At 35.8% G+C, this 23,953-nt stretch overlaps 1 protein-coding gene across 1 annotated transcript in view; it reads right to left on the bottom strand.

Annotated features, from left to right (window-relative positions):
• AQR (aquarius intron-binding spliceosomal factor) overlaps positions 1-22,735 on the bottom strand; it is a 47,929-nt gene extending 25,194 nt beyond the window's left edge. Inside the window, exons 1-20 of the mRNA XM_048947823.1 lie at positions 22,485-22,735; positions 21,990-22,046; positions 20,894-20,934; positions 20,002-20,037; positions 18,230-18,350; positions 17,290-17,430; positions 16,369-16,437; positions 15,781-15,881; positions 15,014-15,090; positions 13,101-13,165; positions 12,140-12,256; positions 11,115-11,228; positions 10,278-10,381; positions 9,649-9,751; positions 8,577-8,697; positions 7,420-7,561; positions 6,524-6,702; positions 2,323-2,490; positions 1,726-1,895; positions 688-929 (exon numbers count right to left, since the gene is read on the bottom strand). Coding sequence (XP_048803780.1) covers positions 688-929; positions 1,726-1,895; positions 2,323-2,490; positions 6,524-6,702; positions 7,420-7,561; positions 8,577-8,697; positions 9,649-9,751; positions 10,278-10,381; positions 11,115-11,228; positions 12,140-12,256; positions 13,101-13,165; positions 15,014-15,090; positions 15,781-15,881; positions 16,369-16,437; positions 17,290-17,430; positions 18,230-18,350; positions 20,002-20,037; positions 20,894-20,934; positions 21,990-22,046; positions 22,485-22,718 — 2,402 coding nt within the window. The 5' untranslated portion in view covers positions 22,719-22,735. The remainder of the gene's footprint in view (positions 1-687; positions 930-1,725; positions 1,896-2,322; positions 2,491-6,523; positions 6,703-7,419; positions 7,562-8,576; positions 8,698-9,648; positions 9,752-10,277; positions 10,382-11,114; positions 11,229-12,139; positions 12,257-13,100; positions 13,166-15,013; positions 15,091-15,780; positions 15,882-16,368; positions 16,438-17,289; positions 17,431-18,229; positions 18,351-20,001; positions 20,038-20,893; positions 20,935-21,989; positions 22,047-22,484) is intronic.
• Positions 22,736-23,953: the final 1,218 nt, after the last annotated feature.

Below are 23,953 nucleotides of genomic sequence, written 5' to 3'. Positions count from 1 at the left end.
ATTGCCTTCTCCACATGTACTCTACATGCAATGTTTGAAAAAAAGCTGATAAAGCTACATACACTGAGAAATTCAGTTGCACAAGTACAAAGAAGCCAACAATGAAGAACATCACTTTCAAAACTAAAAATTAATCACTAATGCTTTGGGTTGGACAACGACACCACTGAAACAAAATATGTAAATCTCATTTAGTGTTCAGAAAGGTAGGCATCTTCTTTCAGAAATAATTCCTAAAATAATCAGGTTTGATGTGCTAGTATGCTTGCTTTATTTGTTTTTACTGAACAGTATTTCCACAAGCTCAAACTTTTATGGATTATGAAACTGCTGTACTGTTTTTTGCTTTAATGTGACCTAAAAACAATTTAACTTAAAAACTACTAGGTTGAACTTGGAGAGACCGGATACCAATAGAGGAGTGAATACTACATGCCTTTATTCTATTTTACACTGTTCCTTTCCCCATAAATGCAATAGTGTAATTTACAAGCAATGCTGTACCATATATATCATAGTATATACTAACTATATGTATACTGCTATACAAGTAAGTCTCAATATTAACATATGAATATATTTTCCTAAAAGAAAGAGCACCTCCCTTCAACCAATGAACTCAACTCCATCTGACAAGGCACTGCAGCAAGAATAACAGACCACGAGCATTTGAAATCTTGAGATCACCTGAAGGGAGGTACTTGTAGTTCCGGATTGTCAACAGTCACTTTAATATTGTACCCAGGAAAGCTAGCTTTTAAGTGATCAATAGACAGGAAGGTGTCATTAAAATCTAGAGATGCAATCTGATTTGGCATTTTTGAATAGTGTGCACTACTTGGGTCTCCATATCCAAGAATGATGTCATGTAGCCAGTCAGGAACCACACAATCTGTGTTCATTAGATTTCTAATAGTTTCCAGAACAGCCTGAAAATGGGAAAAAACAGGGAAAAAGAAGATTGGAGAATGACTTTTTAACTAAGTAAATATAACACACTAAAAACTAATCAAGTTATTCTAAGATACTAATATCTATCAGTCATCCACTTATGGGTATTTGGTTAATTACATTCTATATCTGTACACTGCATATATATATATATATATAAAAAAAAAAGAAAATACAAACATCCGTGTCAAACTACAAAAATCCTAAACTGTTCTCTTAGTGAAGAGCTAAAAGAGTACCATAATTACCAGTAAAGTTTTCATTCTAGAACACTCAGACAAGGAGAACAACGAAAGCATAATCCAAATATCTTGAAAGAAAATAGTGCCTGATATGATCCTGCAGTTCTATTTATACAATAAGTTACCGGATCACATCAATAGCTACAAATATTTCTGCTCTGTATTCCTCTCCAGGATTCTCAGACCATCCTGTCTGTATTAGAAGTTCTGGATGTCTATAGAATAGGAACATAAGCAAGGCTTATATTCCACATATTCCCCTGCCTCTAAAAGCCAAATATAACTACGTTGTAGGCCACCTGGTGAAAGACTAAAATTATAAACTAATGTTTCATTTTCTTATTATTACTTCAGTTAGTTTCTGATTTTCAGTTACTCTATTACTTAGCTGTAAGCAGGAAATTATCACTTGCTGAACCGATCTAACTCCGCTTGAAAAGCCCACCACATGCAACTAAAATGAATAAGTTTCAGCAATTTTTAGGATAACAGTTCACCTGTATGGCTTAAGTGTTGATGAGTGGTACCTTACCTTGAAATTGTTTTCTTTTGGTTTTCTTCTCATTATTATATTAAAAGTCTCGTATACATCTTCTGCTCCATTTTGGATTGTATTGGTCATGTCTTGTTGATACTGGTTTGGGTCCAGAAATACTCTGTATGTTCTGCAGTCGCCTTTAAGTCTTGGTTTGGGTTCAGGTCCTGCTCATAATGAAGCAGTAAAAGAATTTAATATAGCACAAAAGCAGATTAGTACTCAAATAAGCCATCCATTATCTTTCTTAAAGCAGATTTTAGACACATTCATATAATGAAATTACTTTATGGATGGTATTGTTTCATGTTTTTCATTGCATTTTTATGAGAGTTTCAGAATACACCCTAAATCCTAAAAATAAAGTGTGCTAAATACCATTTCATTATATCAACTTGTATAAGAGGTAAACAAATAACCTCTCAAGGACTGCTCATCAACTTAGTTTGTCTGTTTTTCAATTAAATAATAACTCATTGAGTACCACTCAAAAGAGAAGCAAGTGAATTCAAGCTGTTAGCAAAAGCCAATCAATGAAAACAAAACAAAAAAAAACCCAAAACCCATATTTCAAAGAAGATTGGTGTATCATACCCTCTTCAATAACACGTCCCTTCTCATCCAACATGCCCTGGATTTCACAGCCTCTAACATATACCAGGCCAGTTTGCTCAACAAAAGGTCGTCTTCGGTCAAACTTAGTGCCATAAGGTTGTGTGGGACGCACAGTCACCAAAAAACAGACATCATGTTTCCGTAGACCTGATTCCAAAAAGGAACATTCGGTAAATTGATAAAATGCCATTTTCAACACCCATTCTTTAAAAATATACACAATAAAATATCTGACTTTTTAAATTTAAAAAACATGCTTATTTAGACCATAATGTACTCAATTTCAAAATATGCCTTTAACTCTGAAGATACAAAACCATAGTAAATGTTTTTTTCTTTTCCACTACTCTTACACACTAGAATCTGCTACAATCTCATGTACAAAGAGAAGAAACAATTTTTTTTCCTCATAACAACAAGCTTCTGCATATCTAAACCTATATTCTTCCCAATTGTTTTCTAAAAATGTAAGTGTGTGCCTTGAACTAGGCACAAAATTCCAAACAAAGTCAGTTATTTAGTAGGGTAGAAGGCCACTTACTCATGTTATTTGCTATATTACAGTTTATAAATCCCAGTATGACCTGATAAAGTGTTTTTCCCTCAGTAGTAGCACATTGAACTCAAACTCTTTTCCTCATGCACAGCTACTGCCTACTAAATTATTTTCAAAATGCAGCGAATTTTCTTGCTTAAGTTTAGTATTTTCCTACTCACCTCTCTTAAATTGCACTCTGCTTTTAAAAGATCAGTTCTCCAATTCATTGTCATTTTGAACATCAGTCCTTTCTTCCAGTATATCTACCCAATTCACACATTTTTGAGAAGCTTCCAAAATTTAATGAATGTACACAGTACTCCTCTATATCATTAACAGAAACCTCAAACAGAGTTGAGAAAAAAAATCCTTCCAGACCTAAATGGATCATCATCTTCTGAGGCAGATACTTCTCTTGTTGTTCACTGAATATTGTTATCCCTCTTAAGTTTAACAGAATCATGGAATTGCTCAGGTTGGAAAAGACCTTCAAGGTCATCAAGTCCAACCTAAACCTAACTATACTACCCTAACTCTAACAACTCACCATTAAATCATGTCCCTGAGCACCACATCCAGACAGCTTTTAAACACATTCAGGGATGGTGACAGAACCACCTCCCTGGGGAGCCAATTCCAATGCTTAACAACCCTTTGTGTATAAAAGCTTTTCCTGATATCCAACCTAAACCTCCCCGGCACAACTTGAGGCCATTTCCCCTTATCCTGTCACCAGGAAGAATAGACCAGCCTCGCTCTCACTGCAATCAGCTTCCAGATACTTGAAGAAAGTATATGAAGGTATTTGAATAAGGTCATCAAGACAATTATTTATCCACTCTTCACCTCAGTGTCAAATCAGCAGTAATTTTAAAAATTTACCTACCTTAAAGCATTACTGCTTTCAAACTTCCAGAGACTACACTAACATTAAAAAATTATATATATTATATCTATCTATCTATACCTACTTACACTGGTAAAAAAGAGCCATAGAAAAGACATTAGCTACTGGAATATTTCTATCATCTAACAATATTTAGGACAGGATATGTTACTGAATAGCGGAGTTTTACTATCATCAATTAAATACTTATTTTACTATATTTATCTTTGTTTTTCATGTATAACTGGAAAACACTCAAGAAATGAAACTACACTGGAGGCAAAAACTAGCTTTTTGGAATATGCAGACACAAAATTCCTTGGTGCTAACCCTATTAACAGGATTAATAATTGAATAGAAAAATGTATCGGAGTCATTTAAACACACAACCTAATCTTAAAGTGCTTAGAAGTATATAAAATTATTTTGACACAATAGCAGGCTAAGAAATTACATTACAATTTTACTGACAAATATGGACCTAACAGATAAAGAAATGAATGGTAAAGGAGCGTTAGCGACTTACTATAAACCTTATCGAAGCATATGAGAAGATTGTGTTTTCAAAATAATTATAAATTAGTAACTATAATTTCTATCATTCTTATAATGGAAAACACAAAGATAGTAAGTATAGAAATAATAGGTTACTATCAGAGAACGCTGTTTACACTGAAGGCTTCCATGAAGAAACAGACCAAATGGAAGGGATGCCATCCAATGGGACCTGGACAAACTTGAAAAGTGAGCCCACAAGAACTTAAGATATCAAGGCCAAGTTAAAGGTGTTGCACTTGGGTTCATGGCAATCTCACATATGCAAACATGCTGGGAAAAGATCCCATTGAGAGCAGCCTTACAGAGAGGGATGAAAAGTGGTGGATGAAAAGCTTGTGTAAGCTAACAATATACAAGTATAAGCCCAAAAGGCCAACATAATCCCAGGTTGCATCAAAAGAAGGGTGGCCAGCAAGTGAGGGAGCTGATTTCCCCCCTCTACTTAGACCTTGTGAGGCCCCATCTGGAGTAGTGTGTTCAAGTCTGGGTCACCCAGCAAAACAGAGGCATGGAGCTGTTGAACAGGCCCAGATGAGGGCCACAAAGATGATCAGAGGAGTGGAGGTGCTCTCCAGATGAAGAAAGGTTGAGGGAACTGGGCTTGTTCAGCTCAGACAACAGAAGGCTCTAGGAAGATGTCACTGTGGCACTCCAGAACTTAAACAGGAGAGATACTGACTGTTTACACAGTTTGATAGCGTTAGAATAAGGCAGAATGGTTTTAAACTAAAAGAGGGGAGATTTACTTCAGAATTTAGGAGGAAATTCTTTACTCAGGGGTTGGTGCGGCACAGCAGCGGGTTACCCAGCGAAGCTGGAGAGAGCCAACCCCTGGAGGCATTCATAGCCAAGTTGGACGGGGTCCTGGGCAGTCTTATCTAGTAAGTGGCAACTCCACACACAGCACAGGGATTGGAACTGGATCACCTTTAAAGTCTCTTTCACACCAAGGCATTCTATGATTCAGATAACATATCAAAATATAGGAAAACATTGAGAATGAAACTGCAGAATAGCTATTTTAAAACACTGCAAATTCTGGGGACTTGCCCCAAGTTCCATACAAATTCCTTAAGTGCTCTGCCAACATATGTAAGAAGCTGGATGCCTGATTACATTAAGGCTGAAGATCACTTTGTTGCCACTGATTACTCTGATAAAACCTGGAAATTTTTAAAACCTGCCATTAACTGCCTTCAGGATAGTGAAGCCTGCTTCCATCCTCCATGTGACAACAATAATCCTAACATTACTAGTAAGAAAATATTTTGTATCTGTTTGTTTATTACATGCTCCAGCTTTAGCATTTGTGCTATGTGATCTGACCACATTGTACCACAATGTGTACCACATTGTGTAGCTCCAGCACATTTCACCAATGTTTCTCTACAAAAGAAGAGGAACTGACATTTACTGATAATCCAAGTACAGGTACATGCTAGTATGCCACTTGCCAACACAGTCAAGTAAAGTTCAATTCCTCAAGCAAAAAAGCATTGCTTGCAGATAAAAACATTACTTGAAAAAAACCTTACTTGGTATAGCCAGCACTTCCTAAACACATTCAAATATACTGAATATTACTAACATGTACTCACTTAATGAAATGAAAATCTTCATCTTTCACAGAATGCTTGAGGTTGGAAGGGGCCTCTGCAAAAGTTACCTGATCCAACTATCCTGATCAAGCAGGGCCACCCAGAGCAGGTTGCCCAGGACCACATCCAGGTAGCTTTTGAAGATCTCTAAAGAGGAAACTTCACAAGCAACCTAGGCAAATGGTGACAGTGCTCTGCAATCTGTACAGTGAATAAGTGCTTACTGTGTTTTTAGTAGAGAGATTTCACATTCTCGGCCACTTCTACAATAAGACATGCTTAGCACGCATGTTAATTTCAAATGCTAAATTATCTTTCCATTCTGCCTCTATGGTGTAGAATTTCACAGTTACCAACTGAATAACATCACAGTAAAATGGTAAATATTCTGCCCCCAGTGTAAGTGTAAATATATCTTAATTCTGTATTCAGAAAAGGCTAAATTTCTTAGAATTGGAACTTGAATAACATACTTCTGAAGCATACTAAGATAGACAAGTCTACCTCAGACAAAATCTTTCTTACAGATAAAATCAAGGCAAAGGACATTTTGATGAGCAGTTATTTTGAGCACCTTATTTTACAGAACATGACAAGTACCTTCCCATTCATCTTTGATGCTATCTCTAACATTCAAATTAATTGTGACATCTGCTCGTACTCGCATGGGCCAGTTTTCACCAATATTGGGCTTTGCAACCTCCACCACTGTGAAAGACACAATGGGCTGTGCCATCCTGGCCCATCCACCAAAGACCACACCTCCATATTCTGACAGCCTGAAAAAACAAACAAGATAAAAGAAATCAGTTTCGTTAGTTGTTATCCAATAACAGATTTGGTTTTTAAAGTGTGAAAAAATTCACCTCAAAGTCAACTAAAAAAAAAAGTTAATTTTACATGCTCATGTAATCCCGTATGTTTTTTCAAACTGTATAACATGAACTGATTTTTTTTTTAAATGTATTTCAAGACACGAGGGCAACATATGCCAATGTGATTAATGAAACTGAAGGCAGAGAAAAAAGGTAACAAAAGCAAATACTGAGTATAAGAGATGCCACACCAGATGATCCCCTTGAAATCTAAACAGGATCAAAATATGGCAGATTCAAGAATAGGCCATAAAACACTTTATATAATGGAAGAACTAGAGGCAGTGTTCCTGTATTTCATAAAGTCAGACAATGTTCAGTACTTTTTGAAAACCACCACATAATTGATAATATCACAAACATTGTTTGTTAGCATCCAATATCTAGCATTAGGTCTTTCAAGTTAACACTACAGGTATACTTACCAACTCATTCTTGCAACATCATCCCACAGAACAGAAACACCTTGTGTAAGAGGTTAGTACAAAACACAGCATCTTACAATTTAAAATGCATTACTAGGCATTTAGTACACACACAACATTAGTAAATCATTCTCAAATGCTCTTTGTTTACAGTTCAAGCTGAGTTGACTGGTTCAGGTCATTTAACAAATATTACCATGGTTTCATCCTACTGACGCTATCTTCAATATCCTGTCTGATCTCATAAGTCGACTCCAAGCGAAAGAGATTGAAGTTCCTTAGCAAGTAATCGTGAAGAGTCAGAAACTGTAGATTCAGTTTGGGAAGTGCAAGACAGCCTAAGGAAGGGCAGGAAAAGTGTTATTTGATGAATAAAAAAGAAAAAAGAAAAAAGAAAAAAGAAAAAAGAAAAAAGAAAAAAGAAAAAAGAAAAAAGAAAAAAGAAAAAAGAAAAAAGAAAAAAGAAAAAAGAAAAAAGAAAAAAGAAAAAAGAAAAAAGAAAAAAGAAAAAAGAATATTTTGATTCCACATAATTACAAGTACATAAACACATAATATAACTGCTATAACCGCTGGAGTTCTTATTATAGGAGCTCCCAAGGATTTCTCTTTTTGTAGATATACTTTACTAACAAATGCACATTTCCATCCTTTCCTCCCCTAAATTTTCAAGTTCTCTCTAGATGAACCTGCACAAGATTAAAACAATTTTCATCCTTTGGACAGAAGAATTTAGCTGTCTTAAAGAACACAGAAAAGAAATATAATGCTGGAGAATACATTGAGTTTAAAAGGGAAAGAGTTCTCAAGAACTCTCAAGAGTTCTACCAACACACAGATAGCACAATGTTTCAAACAATCTCTGTTTCTTGCCAAAATTACATTTTGCATTACATTTCACATTAATAAAAATTCTATAAAGGATTATTTAAAATTTACAAAACACCACAGAAACAGGTGTAATGAGATGTTCCACTCCCTTTCTTCCTTCAAAACCAGTAATACATAGTGATTAGTGTACATTTATATACTTTTTTTTTTTATACACTTATATATATTTATTTTTTATATTGTATATATTTGTGTGTGTGTAAACCTGTGATTAGTATATACACACACAGCAGCTATATCCAGGTGACTCCTGCACTGGTACTGCTGACAATGTCATACCTGTTACAGACTATAAGTAAAGAAGTGGCTTTGCATAAACACAAACCTTCATATTTTTATTTAAGTACTCTATTCATTAAAAAACGCCTTATAATTGCATGAACTCTGAAGACAGAACGAGCACAGGCTCCCTTTTTGGGCACTTACTGCTCCTTTCAGCCTTCAATAAATTGCTAATCATACCTTCTCCAGAATAATATTCAGTTGGGACTATATTTTCATCCCAAATAATCTTCTCTGTGGGATAAAGAGGCATCTGATTGAGCTGCTGAATTTGAGATATTCGTCTCTCATGACGGGAAACCTAAAGGACGCATTTGAAATTTCTGTAAATCAAAACACGAAAATAAAGCTATCTTTAAAACATATGCATTAATCCAGAAGAATGCTGGTGGTCACTTGCCATGTCCTTTGTTTTAATAACCTCTTTGTTCTTTTTTCCTCCAGTCAAACACAACTAAATTCACATAATGATACTGAAAGATGAGTAAGCATATATTCCAACTATCAGTCATTCAAAGTATCATCTGTTTTCTCAACTGATGAAAAATGTTTGCTTGTTTGTTTTTGTTTGGTTTGATTTGTTTTGTTCTACACTGCACACATTTTCAGTAGCTGACTAGTCATCCAGTAATAGCTAATCTTCATTTCCCCTTTCGGAGAAAAAAATCCACCCAATACTACTACAGAGTAAACTGGACAAATATGTGTTTATGGTATCAATAAGCATCATAGTAGTACCACCTAAATCTTATAAAATCATGCAAACAATTTTTGAAGAAGGAACCACAAAAAATTTATGAAAGATATAAAAAGATTAGATGCCTAAAATAAGCGTTATAATTGAATAAATTGAATAATAATAATAATAAAAAAAAACCATCTTGTGCAATAACTGGAATTACAAATAGGCTTGAGGAACCAAACAGACACTGATTTTTTTTTTTTTTTTTTAAGAAAAAAAAAACCAACAACTAACAAAACAGGTAATTGAATAAACAACAGTTTTCCCCAAAGAGCTCAAAACTGTTGCTGAGACTCTCCTTATTATGTCAAATATACATATACTAGTTTCTTAGGAAAGATTTTCCAACATTTCAAGATTTTCAAATACTTAATTTGTATCTTTTTGAGCTCCAGCTTATTATCCAAATTATTGTTATAATGCTGCTGTGGTTCCCACATGGTTTACCAAGGTCCTAAACAGCTATTTTAGGACAGTGTAGGTGCTAAATTACATGAATGATGGTTTTACCAGCAGCTCTAGCAGAAACTCCTTCTCATAGCTGGTATCGTTTCCTTCTGGAAGGGAAGGCAGCAAGCAGAGGTATGATGCCACCTGGTGGAGTACATTTGAGCTGCAACAGTACAATAAAAAAAAAATCCATTTTTAATTAATAATTACATTAAAGTCTGTGAGAGAGATTACAGTTAGTTTTGGGTTTGTTTTTTTTTTTTAATTAAAGAAGTTCAAATGTGAAGTTTCACTAAAGTACTAGAATTTAAAAATCACTGTAGCAGTAATTAACTTACAGTAATTAAAGTCTAATTTTTAAAAGCAGCTATTTTCCAGAAGTCTACTGCTTTTCATGCTCATTAGCAAAATAAAACAATTTTTCCAATGCTGGAACTCCAATAATTCACTACTAGTCCGTACCATTCTACTGTACTAATGGGCCCAAACTCTAAATGTCTCTGTATTTTCAACAGATACAAAAGCACAAAAAAAAAAAAAAAAAAAAAAAAAAAAAGAAAACCCACATACCCTAATTTCACTGACATGAGAAATCAGAGAAAAATGGCTAGATTTTTGTTAAATTAAAACCGAGAACACTGAGAACAAAGAATATCAATTTTACGTTAAATGTAATCCTGATTATTTACCTGAGTGGTCCAAATAACTTCACCAGTGCATCACGAGTATCTACTGCAGCTACATTTGAGAGTGCAAAGTCATACAACTCCGGGAAGTGTGCAAATGCTGCTCTCTATAAAAGATCCACCCCAAAGAAATGGAACTTAAGCACATTAATGAAACAGTTTAATCACAATCTAAGCATTTACACAAACTACAGTCTTTTTGTATTTCTAGTACCCTGCAGGCAACTCCAGGATAGAAATAAAAAACAGGTACAATCACCATTTTTCTTAGCACCACCTATTTAGTATTCCTGTGTTTCTGATGTACTGTTTTTCTGATAGAGCTCATATTAGTACTTGTTCTACCATTAAAACAAAAACGTAAAAACACAGACGTAGACTTTTAGTCAACTCGGAAGAGGTTTATTTTCACCATGCTTCCTTGATTTTTTTGTTAAATCTCATGTGAAAAATCCTGACGAGTATAACTATCTCTGTATAGAACAGATGATGAGAACTTCATTTTTTATCTCTTATGTACAAAGGACTACTATTATCATGCATGTACTGGTCTTGATGAAATGGTGCCACCTACTGCATAACAGAATTAAATTCCCTTCTAAATCTTACACGAGCAGTTCACCTTAATCTCAAAAGTTGCGTTGTTTTACTAGAGTGCATTATTTTGCTGCAGCCACATTCATAAATCAAAACCTTCCGAATGACATAAAGAGTCAAGTTACAACTACTCCTGATAATGAAAATGAATAATAAACAGCATGCTTTGGGAAATACTCTAATTTGTATACACAACAGTTTTAACAGCAAAACCACATCCCTTCCCTCCTGCAAGCACTTTACCTGTAAAGAAGTAATTCTGTCATAGTGAATTGTTGTCATCTCATTCTCTGTCAAAGCATTTCCAGTTTGATCATTGATTTCAAAGCCAGTGTAGAATTTAAGCATATCTAAAAGCTGAGACAACACACATATAATTAAGTTAATTAACAATACCTCTACTGCAAATGTAAACACTATTTAACACAACAAATCCATGCACAAACAGTAGTTTGTCAAAGTACTTAAAGAAATGAATCAGGGAGTAACATCCAAGTTTGGCTGATGCATGAAATAGTGTTGAAATACAGCCACAGAAATTACAGCACAGCCAACAATCATCACCATTTTTTTTTTTAATACATCAATTCTAGAAATTAAGTATATTGCATTGACCTAGGAAGAGGTTCAGTGAGATGCCAAATCCAATTTATGGCTTTCTGCTATCAAAAGACAAAGTCTTGCTCACTCCATCCCTCTCTGATGCCCACCCTAGAATTCTTCGCACTTTTCAATGACGGGATGCAGCTTAAAAGAAGAAAATTAAACCAATGAGCTTCAGGCTTTCTGTTCCAACAACAAAGACGCTAGGAGAGACTGAAAAAACACTAGAGATAGGAGACAGTAAGCAGCAAAAAAACGCAGATAAAAAAGAAGAGATCTTCAGATCCTGCTGTAAACAACTAACTGTCTGTGGCTAAGTAAACTGAAGGAGATTATTGATAAATAGCACCATTGTAGAACTGTCTGAGGTTAAAATAAAGGAGAGAATGCACTGGTAACATCTTCTGTTACACCTGGGATAAAGCAACCCACAAACAGCACCACTTTCTAGGTTCTACTTTTCAAAAATGCACAAAAGTCAGAAACATGAAAGCAGGCACATATAGGTATAGACGAGAAAAGACTACTGCCTGAAAGACTTTGATAAACATGTAGTTTGCACTCATCAGAAATATTCATAAAAATCTGTCTTAACAACCAAATGTGAAATAAAACAACTGCAATATTTAGAATTGCAGAATGAAAAAAAAAACTTCTTATTTCACCTGGCAAAAGAGATGACCCTCCTTCTCTCTTTTGGCAAGACTTGACAAGTAACAGTGAACAACAAGATGGGAGTCATCCAACACTGTATTAAACCAGCGTCGTGTGGGAAGCAAAGCCTGTGGTAAATAATGTTATATTAGTACAAACAATTCTTCAAAATTAAAGAAATCTTGGTTTCTCAATTTCTCTCCATTACATGAAGGCAGACAATGATAGATTGCTGCAGTTATAAACTTATCTAAAACCCTAATAGAGGTCCTCATACTAAGGCAGCATTTGTGTGCTAAGACCAGGTTTTATGCAGGAAGGGTGCTATGAACTTCTACTAGTCTGGCAATGAGGCATAAACTCATCATGAGTGAGATTACACCCTGTTAGCAATAAAAGTAAATTAAATAAAACAACTGTTCCACCAGTAGTGTCTACATAATCCTTGTGTGCCACACATGATAACATCAAACTGCTGCAATATTGTTTTAAATGTGCATGTTCTACACTCATTTCAGTCACCTTGTTTTGTTTTTATATTAAGCGTGAGCTTCTCAGAACTGAGAACTCCCTTTTTTTCTACCTACAGTACTCTATCTTCAACACAAAAGATACTTTACGTAGCCCATGGTGCTTTGAAAGGAAGCTTCCTAGATTAATCCTAATGGATTAAAGCTTCACACATTTTCTTCAATTGCTGAAATTACTGCTGCTCTCATTAGGAGTCTTCACAGAGCAACCTAGGATCTTAGACTTCTCTAATCATTTATAAATCAGACAAATGCTCCATCAAGTCCCAGTGTAGCTGCACTGCTCCAACCTCTCATTTACAGCTGGAAAACCACTATTAAGCAACCTTATGCACAGCTGTGACTTAACTACTTGTTAACTGGAATAAGTCTAAAATGACAACTTTATGATAAAAAGAGGTAGAAAGCACATCCAGAAACAGACTGAAACAAAACAATTTACCTCAAGATCGATCATGAGTTCAATGAATCTCTCACAATAATGAACTTTGTCCATAGAAACAGGACCTAGATAGGAATAAAATATTTATAATTGATCCACACCACAATATATTTTTAAACATACTAAAATGTTGCTAGTACACCAATATCAGCTTCTAACAAGGTTAGAAAACCAACCAGGACATTCTTCTTCTCTTTTTCCTCAAACAATCCTTTCCTTCACTGTGAACCAGAACATAGTTGGATATAAGAAATAAAAGAAACTAGAATTCTAGAAGTCAATTTTTCCACTGAAAAACACAAACAATATGCCATACAAAAACGCTCACTTTCACATAACACCAGGCCTGCTACATTTCTTAAAAGCTTTTCATGTCAAGTCCTAAAAATAAATAAAAGAAAAAAATATATATATAGATAGATAGATAGACTTTTAAAACTGCAGTCAACTCAGCAAAAGGCTGTCACAAAATTCAAAGGTACTGAATGCTGCATTAAATCAACCTATTTGTTTTGCATCCTAAATGATCAAATAGTCTAACAGTGTATATACTCAGGTAAAGTGTAGTATCTTTCAAACATGTTAGGCCCACGAAGATCTCTTTCCACATCTCACCCCATTCCCATGAATGTCTTTTCAGCTAAAATATTTTTAGTATGTATGTGGCACGTGTGGTCAACTGGCTGAAAGTCCATAGTGACTGTCCAACTGCCTGTTATATTCCCTTGGAAACACTCAAGTCTAACTGGACAAGGTTTGGAGCAACCTCCTCTAACTAACTGTGCTTTGATCAAGGGGTTGGACTACATAACACTGAAGGGTCCCTTCCAATCTCAACTACTCTGCAACCCTATGAAAACATTTAAACGAAGCGCTCTTAAGAAAAAAAAAAAAAATACATAAAGAAAGAGAAATGAGATTGGTGTGAAGATTTTCTTCAAATGAAGATCTAAAAAGCATGAAAAAAAAAATAAATGACCTAAGAACCAGTACTTTCAACAGTACTGGACCCACTGAAACATTACAAAATGTATCATCAAGGGCTTCGCTACAATGCTGAAAGCAGCGTATAGTTTAAGTGGACTGCTGAGAAGCTAAGAGGATCAAGTCAGAACACAATACGAAATCTGCTTTAATGAATGTCTATTTCCAAAAGCCTTCAGCATACTGTTAAAGCAAGTCTTTGGAAACCAGTCTTTGCACAGCTGGGAAGCTGGATGAGTTAGGTACCTTTTTTGAAAAAGCCTTGATACGCAGAAATTCTCCGTAAAGCTCACAAACTCTTTGCAAGTTTTAGCTCTTAAGAACAAAAGCAGAATTCTAGCAAGTGATGTTACCTAAATTGTGCTGGATTATAAGCAGTTTATTTATTTGTCAAAATGCTACTAACCTTCTGTAGAAACACTTTTTCTGTTCTCAATCAGGCAAGCATATAATTTTTTCTTGTCAGTGTGACTTCTCATAAATCATGAGTAGTCAAATTTCACAGCATTTAACTTCACTCACGTTTCTGCTCTCATCATAAATCAACATTACTGACAGAATATTATATTACTGACAGCTTCATGATATGCATTTATAACAACCCATATAGGCATGCTTTGAGATGTTTTAATATTGTATGGAAGATGTAAGTACACAATTAAGAGTACCACTATCCACAAAATATTTTTAAGTCCACACTGAACCTAAATAAAACATGTTTAAAGTAACTTTCCGCTATTTCATTTTTAAAGCATAAATACTAATATTAACTTTGACATGAAATCCATGCAGACAGGCTTATTACCAAAACCCCGTATAGATAAGGTCTCCGACCTCAGGCTGGTATCTTAAGTAGTTACGCTTCAATACAAGAAAAGAATTTAAGACACATTAACAGACAACAAAATAACACAAGAACCAGGAGTTACCTGAGACAGGTATTGATTTTAGCACAGAAATGAATTTCTGAATGAGCTGTGAAAGAAATCTTCTCTCTCGATATGCTCTAAAATCAAATAGAGGACAAAAGAATTAATATTCCTGAAATGAAGACTAGAAATATCTTTCACAAGTACGAAGTCAGCTGCTTTCACACATACATAATGGTAATGACTTGTTTTGAGCCATTCCTAAGTTCTTCAGATGATAAACTTTCTTCCACTCAGGCAAACAGATTACCAGAATCTGTTCTTAACTTATAGGAAAAAAAATGGATTAACATCCCATACTTCTACTAAGTAAAAGAGAAGTATGATACCACCTACACTTTATCACATTATAATACAAACATTATTTGAACATTTAACTTCTGTAAGATACACACAAGTTTACTTAAGCACTTTAATTCATGTGAGAGTGAAGACCTTGCCATGAAAAAAAATACATGAGCAACTATACAATACAATACTGTTATATAGCCCTTATCCACTGGCTCTAAAATTTGTATCAAATAAAATGTTAGCTTCTGTAACATTAATTTACATGAGGATTACTGGAAAACAAGATAGTTTCCAACAGAGAAAACATGATTGATCCTCATGTGCGATCTTTACATGTTGTTGATTGGTTGTTTGGCTTCTGCTGTTGTTGTTTTAATTATTAATATTATTATTATAACAACTCCACTTAGTTGAATTACAATGGCCAATACATCGGCCATTGGATTTAAATGGAAAAAAAATCTGTTGTAACATACTGCACTCTTGCCTCCTCATGCATTTTCTCATCATTTTTCTTAATTAGATTCCAGAATTTTCTTAGTTTTGGTGTCTTTTTCAGCTCTTGCTCCAGTCGTTTCTGAAAAGGTAAGAAAGTCTTTCTTACAAGAAAAGCAAATAATGAAACTCAATAATACCAAGTAGTAATTCAGAAAAATGTCTACAGAAGTCACTGACACACATCTGCATCATCCATTTAAAAATTATTCCCTCAGTAGTACCACATACACCCTTCTCAGTTGGCTTTTTGGTATTCTTTGCTTTCCTATTTCACTGCTTCCCATTTCCATAGCAAGTCAATTTCCCAGTCCTATAGCATTTTCATGTCCTAGCCTACAAACAATACTTCAAAAAAAGCAATGATCAGTAAAGCTTAGATCTGTGGAGAGAAAAAAAATACAATTGCAAATGAACATAGAAATTTGCAACAAACAGGAAAGAGTTTACCAAGCACACAAAAATACAGATCCACTGTAATGCAGACCGTTTCAAATACTGGACAGTCACTATACAACTCACATTGTAGAACTTGCATTTTGCCTAGAAGGTTACATTATTATGCTTACAGGTTGTAGAGCCATCCACATCGGTAAGGAAATGAGCTGCTGCACCTGACCTCTTATCAAATCCACTTCCTGTCAGAAAGTTAGAGATATAAAAAGCATTTTTAAGGACATTTATACTTTCTGATGTGCCTGTCTTGCAAGTATAATCTTGCAAAATAATCAATGGACGTTGCGATCTGCATGTACGCTGCTGTATTAGATTTCACAACTTCCAAACAGGAAACTACACAACATCACTCCCCAGTAACTCTTAGAACTGTTCACTGCTTATATATATATATTATATATATTATATATATATATATATATATATTATATATATATATAAAATCTCTCTGACAAGAGAGTTAACAGAGACATATTTCATATAAGATGCATGTTGTTTTTCTTTTCCTCTCTACACTTGCAAATTAGAATCTACAACTGTATCCAGCTTCTACTATAGATTAAGAATATTTTGGTCATATGGTTCCTTAGGACTAACATATGAAAAGTGAAGACAAGTTTAACCCAAATTGTCTTTTCAAAGGTGAAAAAACTTGATAATCTCTCTTAATAATAAAAATCATAACATGCAGCAATATGTTAATAAAAATAGTTCTATGCAATTTTGCAACCAAACTACAAGAGACCTGTAGTAACAAATTCATTTAAGGGTAAAACGTATTTTTTAGTAAAAACATTAAGTACCATTTGAAATGTAACTGAATATATGTCTCTAAATTCATTACTTCAAATCTTGAGTCTCTTGCATCTTTGTGTGTAGAGAGAAACCAAGCCTCAAAAAGAAGGGTAAACACCACCCAACATCACCATCATCTATAAATGAAAATTCTGTCTCCTAAGGAATTGCTAAAACTGAACTGCTGCTAAGAGGGCAGAACTACACAGTAATTATTGTAAAAGTTACACTTAACATACCAAACTATTGAAGCAATGATCAAGGAAAAGTAGGAGAACTGTCTGTTCATGTAGAGAGAATTCATCATCATCCTCAACCAGTGATGCTTCCAGAATGCATTTGAAAAAGAAGGGAAAGTGCTCTGACTTCTTTTTGAATGTCTAGGAACAGAAAAGGAAGTTAGTCTTGAGTCAAGGTGATACAAATTTCAAACTTCAATCACACAGCATAACTTGAGATCTCCAGATTCATTCAAATGCATAAAAGGAAGAATTTTCCTTTCTGACATTTATTCTTACTAGGCAACACAAACACAGTCTTAATGATATCCTCCTGATCAGGGATTCCCCAGTATGTGGGAGAACTCTTAAAGGGACTACTGCATTATATTTTGCCCTCTAGGACACAGAATAGGTCCACCACCACTAGGTCCACATGAAAAGTGGACCATTTGTAGAAACGCAAAAACATTTCTAAAGCTACTACTAAACAAAACAATACACAGAAGTAGCAGTAAGAGATTCAGTTTAAAATTTCATGCAATATAGCCACAAAAGCATTACTCACAGGTTTCAAGGAAAATAATATTAGATAAAATGTCAGATTTTCAGTAGTGCCTTCTCATATGCACAGATATAAAAGTTCTTTTTCCTATTACTATCAGAGAAATAACTTCTCTGCATGTGCCAGCCCTTTTCAAGTGCAAAAAAAGTTAAGTGCCACTGATAACGAGGCAGCAGAACAAAGGACTCATGCACAGAAAAAAAATAATCAGGTGATCTTTCATCCATGTACTGCTTTCTCTAACTCACACTATATAATATGAAATATTCCAGCTGAAGTGCCATTTACTTTAAACACCGCAAGCTTTGCTACTTTCCATCAGTATAAGAGAACACGCTGCAAAAAACTGCAATTTCTATATAAAAGTCAATTCTAGCTGTAATTGTCATTGGTTACCTCCCACGCAGGGACATTCTCTCTGAACTTCTCGTTCACCATACAGCAGATTGACATTAAGTATGCCTTACTGGACACCTCTGGAGAATAATTCATCCATAGGTAATTTTCAAGGTACTGGCTTTGAAAAGACAAAGAATGTGTCATTAGTTGCTGCCACCCACATAATCTGTCACTCACACAAAAAAGCAATTATTCACAGGCGAGGTTGGTTTGTCATCTTTAAAGTTACTGAGCAGCTCCTGAAGCTAACTCTCAATCAGGTCACTTCAGCAAACTTGGTAATGGCAGATTCACGTAACTGCTACAAGAGACAGATGATTTTCTCATCAGGATGACAAACTGATAAGAGAGGTTTAAAAATGCCCTAAGTAGCCACAGCTCAACACATAATCAGAAAAAGAATTCATACGGATTATCCAGAAGGAAAAGAAATTCACTTAACTACAGAATGTCACATGCAGCACTTCCTAGCATAAGATGCAAAGGACAACTACCATGTAACACTATCTGAGTAATTACATAACTGTTACCTTATTAAGTGAATTCAAGAAAACTGAAAAAATTACTGGACCCTGGGAAATAGCAGCTATCCAGCAACAAGCACTGCTTCTTCATTAAGATGGTACCTTTCTCACAGAAGAAACTCTTAAAACTAGCTTAGAGATAAGAAGCAATTTGAACACAGAGCTGCCTCCCTCTTCTAGCTACCCCTTGAAGCTATGCAGGATAGCTATTCCTTAGGAGAAAAATCTCTAAATCCATTATTTTCAACAGTGTATTTGCACCTTATGCCTCCAGTAATTCTTGTTTCTAATTCAGCTGCTTACTCGTTCTCATCTTAATGCTGGCTCTAACATTCTTTTTGCCCTTTTACGAGCCTGTTTTACTTATTTACTTTTCCAATAATTTGGGTAAGACAAGTACCAGGAACAGTGAGGGGAAAAAAAAAAAAAGGAAACAAAACAGCAAGGGTTTGTACGTGTATATAACCAGGAGCAGAAGTCTCAATAAGAGTCAGATAAGGATTTATACTTCCTGGTGGCTTATTCCCCAGATGATGTGTAGCATCAGATAAAGAAAATGAGAACTTCAGACATACAATATGGGATGTATACTGCTTCCAAGGAGAAGGAAATTCCTCCATCCTCCCGCAAATCAAGAGGGAGTTCCATATTTCATTCCATCCAAGAACTCCAATAAACTTCCAATACATTTTAATAAAAATATTTTTATGTTCCCAAATCTATAGGATTATATAGGATAAATCTATGTAAATACGAATGGAAAAATCTCGTGTGTGAAGGCAAGAGAGCCTGACGGACTGACAGAGGAAAGGAAAAAAAAAAGAGAACATGACTTACAGGATAAATGGTAGCAGATGTGGATATACAACAAAAAGTACTTAAATCACATTACAAACTTATAATATTATGAATTTTCACAAAAATGACTGAAACAGTAACTCCATGGTATTGCTCTGTCAAACCCAAAATGACAGCTTACTTTTTCTCTTGCGCCTTTTCTAACAAGGAAGCAGGAAACAATAAATAATAAATAAATAAAAATTTATCCTATTTTTCTAGCTAGTGCTACTACTTACATATTTCAGCCTCTTCAAGCAAAATCTAATTCTGCCTGCTCATAAGACTCGAGACAGAAACAGAGCAAGTATATAAAACTTAAAGCAGATTAACTGCTCTGCATCCGTTTCTCCACCTTTATGAATTTCTACAGAAAACAGACTTAAAATTTTACTCCATTTAGCTTACCTGAATTCAAGAAGCATTATCTTTCTAATTGCAAACCTAAAAATGAAGAAAAGTAATCAATTAGCACAGCAAAAAAAGCTTTCTGTGCACAGCTGCACAAAAAAATGGTTATTTCCCCCCCTTGTTTTGTTGCATGCAGTGAGTCTATCCAGACCTTCCAGTATGGGGACCATTTTCTTACAGTCTTGAAGACATAAATTGGTAGAAGCTAACAGCATGTTCTGGAAAATTATGACTATATACTAATTCAGTTTGTAACAGCGTTGCTTCTGAGTTAATGAAAATGCAAGTTAGCTCTGATTCTGCATGGCAATTTTAGATTACTTTCATAAAGCAATTATAAACAATATTGCCTTCATAATTCGAATTTGTCCTGAAGAGCTTCCAACTTCTATTGCTACCACCTATTTCTATACACACAGCTGTAAAAACAAGAACTCTTCTTTTTCCTTGTCTACCTCATTCATTGAAATTCAATGAAATAAGATTCTTGCTTTAAATCTGACTACAAAAACTAGGGAAAAACGAAAATAAATAAACAAACAAATAAAAAGCAAAAAGCCAGAGGCACCACAACTAGGAATAAAGAGATCAGCCTTCTATAATCATCACAACACAAAACAAACAAATCACAATAGTGCCAGACCAAACAAGAGCTGTCAAACACTCATATACAAGGAGTATGAGTTCATGAACTTCCTTTTTGTCACATTTGAACTTTGAAATAACATAATTATTATTATTACAACTATACTGCAGTGCATTTATATCATTCCCATCTGCTTTCAATATATGAATGTATTTTAAAGCACACTATGAAGCATCAGAAATAACTGCAATACACATAATGTTGAAATGGTTGTCTTTAACAGAAAGTGACCAGTGTACTTACTTTGATTTGACAATTTCTTTTGCATATACATCTTCAATAACCTATGGGTAAGAACAATTTAAAAATTATACGTCATAAAATTATTGAAAATGCATTCATATATTTTATGCATTCCAAGTTACTGTGCATAGTTACTCTCTGATTAACTATATTTGGTTAAATATATCATACCAAACACATCTCAGCTCTGGTCAGACCAAAGGCTTCAGAGACAAAGAAGAAATTACCTAAGTCTCACTCAGAGTTTTATATAAAAGTCAAAATGAAACACAAGTCTTTTTCACCACTAATCTTTGTCTTACTGTTGAATTTAAAATAGTCCTGAAGAGCCTGCATCAACCTGGTCATCAATTGTTGCTGTGTTTTTTAAACAGCATCAAACCAAAACCAGCCATTCTTACCCAGCTTTTCCACCGGGAATAAAAGAATCTGTTCTACCTGATGCAATATGCACACTTTGATATTGCATCATAAAGACTTCTAATTCAACTGCTTATCTTCATCCTAGTTCTATCAACCACATACAAATCCTATCACCAACATACTACAAAGATCAAGCAGAGGCTGAAAAGGGAGATTAAGCCAAATAACAAGGGAAAAAAACATTAGAGGATCCTACACTACAGGATGCCAACACAGAACCAAACATATACAGTTAAACTTCAAGCGTTAAAAACAAAGATATCAATCACAACAGTAATAAAGCTTTCCCATCTAAACCCTCAAAAGAAGCTTTTAATAAGCATTACCATTCATTTATACTTATCCTTCACCCTTCATGAATTTCTAAGAGTATCCCCATCCCGAAGATCCTTTTACTCACAAATTCTTGGCTAAAATAAACCAAACAGGACGCAAAAGAACTGCACTACTGCAGCACATTTTCATGACAGTGTCTCTATTTTAATACTAAAAAAAAACAAACAAACAAAAAACAAACAAACAAACAAAAAAAACCACCTCTAACTATAGTGTGGTAAATGATGACCTTTCAAGCAGCTTTCCACACCCTTTTATGATACAGGCACCATCAGAGGATAGTATGTCATAAAAGGGTTGGTCAGCATCCCACTACAATTCAAATGGAAGTATTTACCTTTGAATCAAAAGACAGTTTTTTCTTCGCATGGGGAGCCCAATATTTGTTTGCTAACTGTATGGAGAGACAAACAAACATGGTAAGCATACACACTTTTTAGTAATGACATGATAGCTCTACAACAGACCCAAAGCCCACGTTTTATTACACTAGTTTCTAAGTAACTACAATGTTTGTACAACAGTGCTTCTCACTGCTAAAGTTTCTATACCTACACGTTTTCGAACTGAAGTGCAATTTTCTGTATTAGTTTTAGATGCAGAGGCTGCTATATAACACTTTTAATTGCTGCTGTTCTTAAGCTCCCTCTAGCAAATCCCTCAAAGCTACAACACATCTTTTCAGGGGATGCAAAGTCCCCTTGAGACACCTGACAAGACGCAAAGACAGCTCACCAAGACCTGCTACTTTGTGGCTGTGCGCTGCAGCCTTAAGGCCCGCGCCTCAGATTCCCGAGGACGGGAAGGCCCCGCCTCGGCACGACCAGCCCACCTGGGTGACGAACTCCGCGTTAATCTGCGACACGGTGGGTGCTACGATCTTCTTCGGCGGCGTCGCGGAGGTCGCCGGCGCCGCCATCACGCCTCGAGCTCCAGGCACCCCGGCAGCCTGAGCGGCCCGTGCTACAGCGCGGGGCCCGCTGCGTGCCGGCGCTGAAGGGAACGGAAAAGCGCCGCGCCATGAAGCGGTTCCGGGTTGCGGGGCGGGCACTGACGTGGCCTCCATGGCGGCGGTGGCGCCACCTGCCGTACCCTCCCCACCCTGCAGGCAAGGCTGGAGCAAGAGGAGCCTAAACGTTAACGTTTTGTTGTCCAGAGCGCATGCTGCGGTCCAGGTGTTGCGGACCCCCGCTCTTGCTGATACCGTACTGGTAGCACCCAGAGCCAAGCACAGATGTAGCCTGCCTGCTAGATACCGCCAACCCGTGGAGCAGAGGAGAAGCAAAGGTAAAAGGCAAAATTCAGTGCTTACAGAAGTCGGCAACTTGGCAGTTATTTAGACCAGTTAGCTTACTGAATTCGGTAAACACATTAATTAAGGAGGAAATTATCAGAACCCCTTAGAGAAGTTCCAGCGCTTTGTGTCTGTGCTCATTATCCAGCAGCTGCCAGTTTAAACACTTTAAACTTCCAGGCAGACACCATTGAAGTCTGTTTGAATGTGACCTCCTTTGTTTTGATAACAAGGTGATCACCATTTCATTTCTTCAAGCAGAGGTTAAACTAAACATTCTTTTTGAAGTTGAATTAGAATGTTCAATGGGAATGAGAAAAAAGTAATGACAGTACCTTGAATAGGATCAGAGGATGGCTGTATTCAGATAAATATGCTTCCTTCGTGTCTTCACTTTGAAAGTTCCAGAAAAGCTAAGTTTTCTATGTGGAAACTAGTAAAACAAAGAAGTTACAAAAGTACCGGTAACAAGTTCTCTGAACAATGAGGGCTGAGCCTATCTGAACCCTATCTGACACTTAAATGGTGATAAAAGTAAGCAAAATAAGGTATGAGGGTTGCTCCAAAAATAATGCCTCCTATTTTACCAAGTTGGTCCACAATGCCAGAGGCAGATGTTTGATGGTGTGGCAGCAGAGGTTGAACTTTCCCTCCAATGTTCCATTACATTTTGTTGCTGTATGACAGTTGGCAGCAGAGGGGCAGTCTGACAAATTGGCATCTGACCTGGAAATGAGTATGAAGCAAAGGTATGTCACTGAATTCTTCAATGTGAGAGAAAATGGCACCTCTTGGCATTCATTGACACTTGCTGAATGTTTATGGAGACCAAACAATGGATATGAGCACAGTGAGCGGTGTGTTTCAGCAGTGGTGACAACAATGTGAAAGACAAACCACATTTCAGGGGGCTGTGCAGATTTTTATAAGCATGGCATGCAGAGCTTTGTTCATCAAGATTGTACATAAGTTTTGCTTTCAAGCCTCAAGAGCTGCTGAACCTTTAA

Source organism: Lagopus muta, chromosome 6 (assembly GCF_023343835.1).
Source record: "Lagopus muta isolate bLagMut1 chromosome 6, bLagMut1 primary, whole genome shotgun sequence".
Classification (NCBI taxonomy): Eukaryota; Metazoa; Chordata; class Aves; order Galliformes; family Phasianidae; genus Lagopus; species Lagopus muta.
Note: the sequence above shows the minus strand (reverse complement) of the source record. Positions and strands in the feature narration are given on the sequence as shown.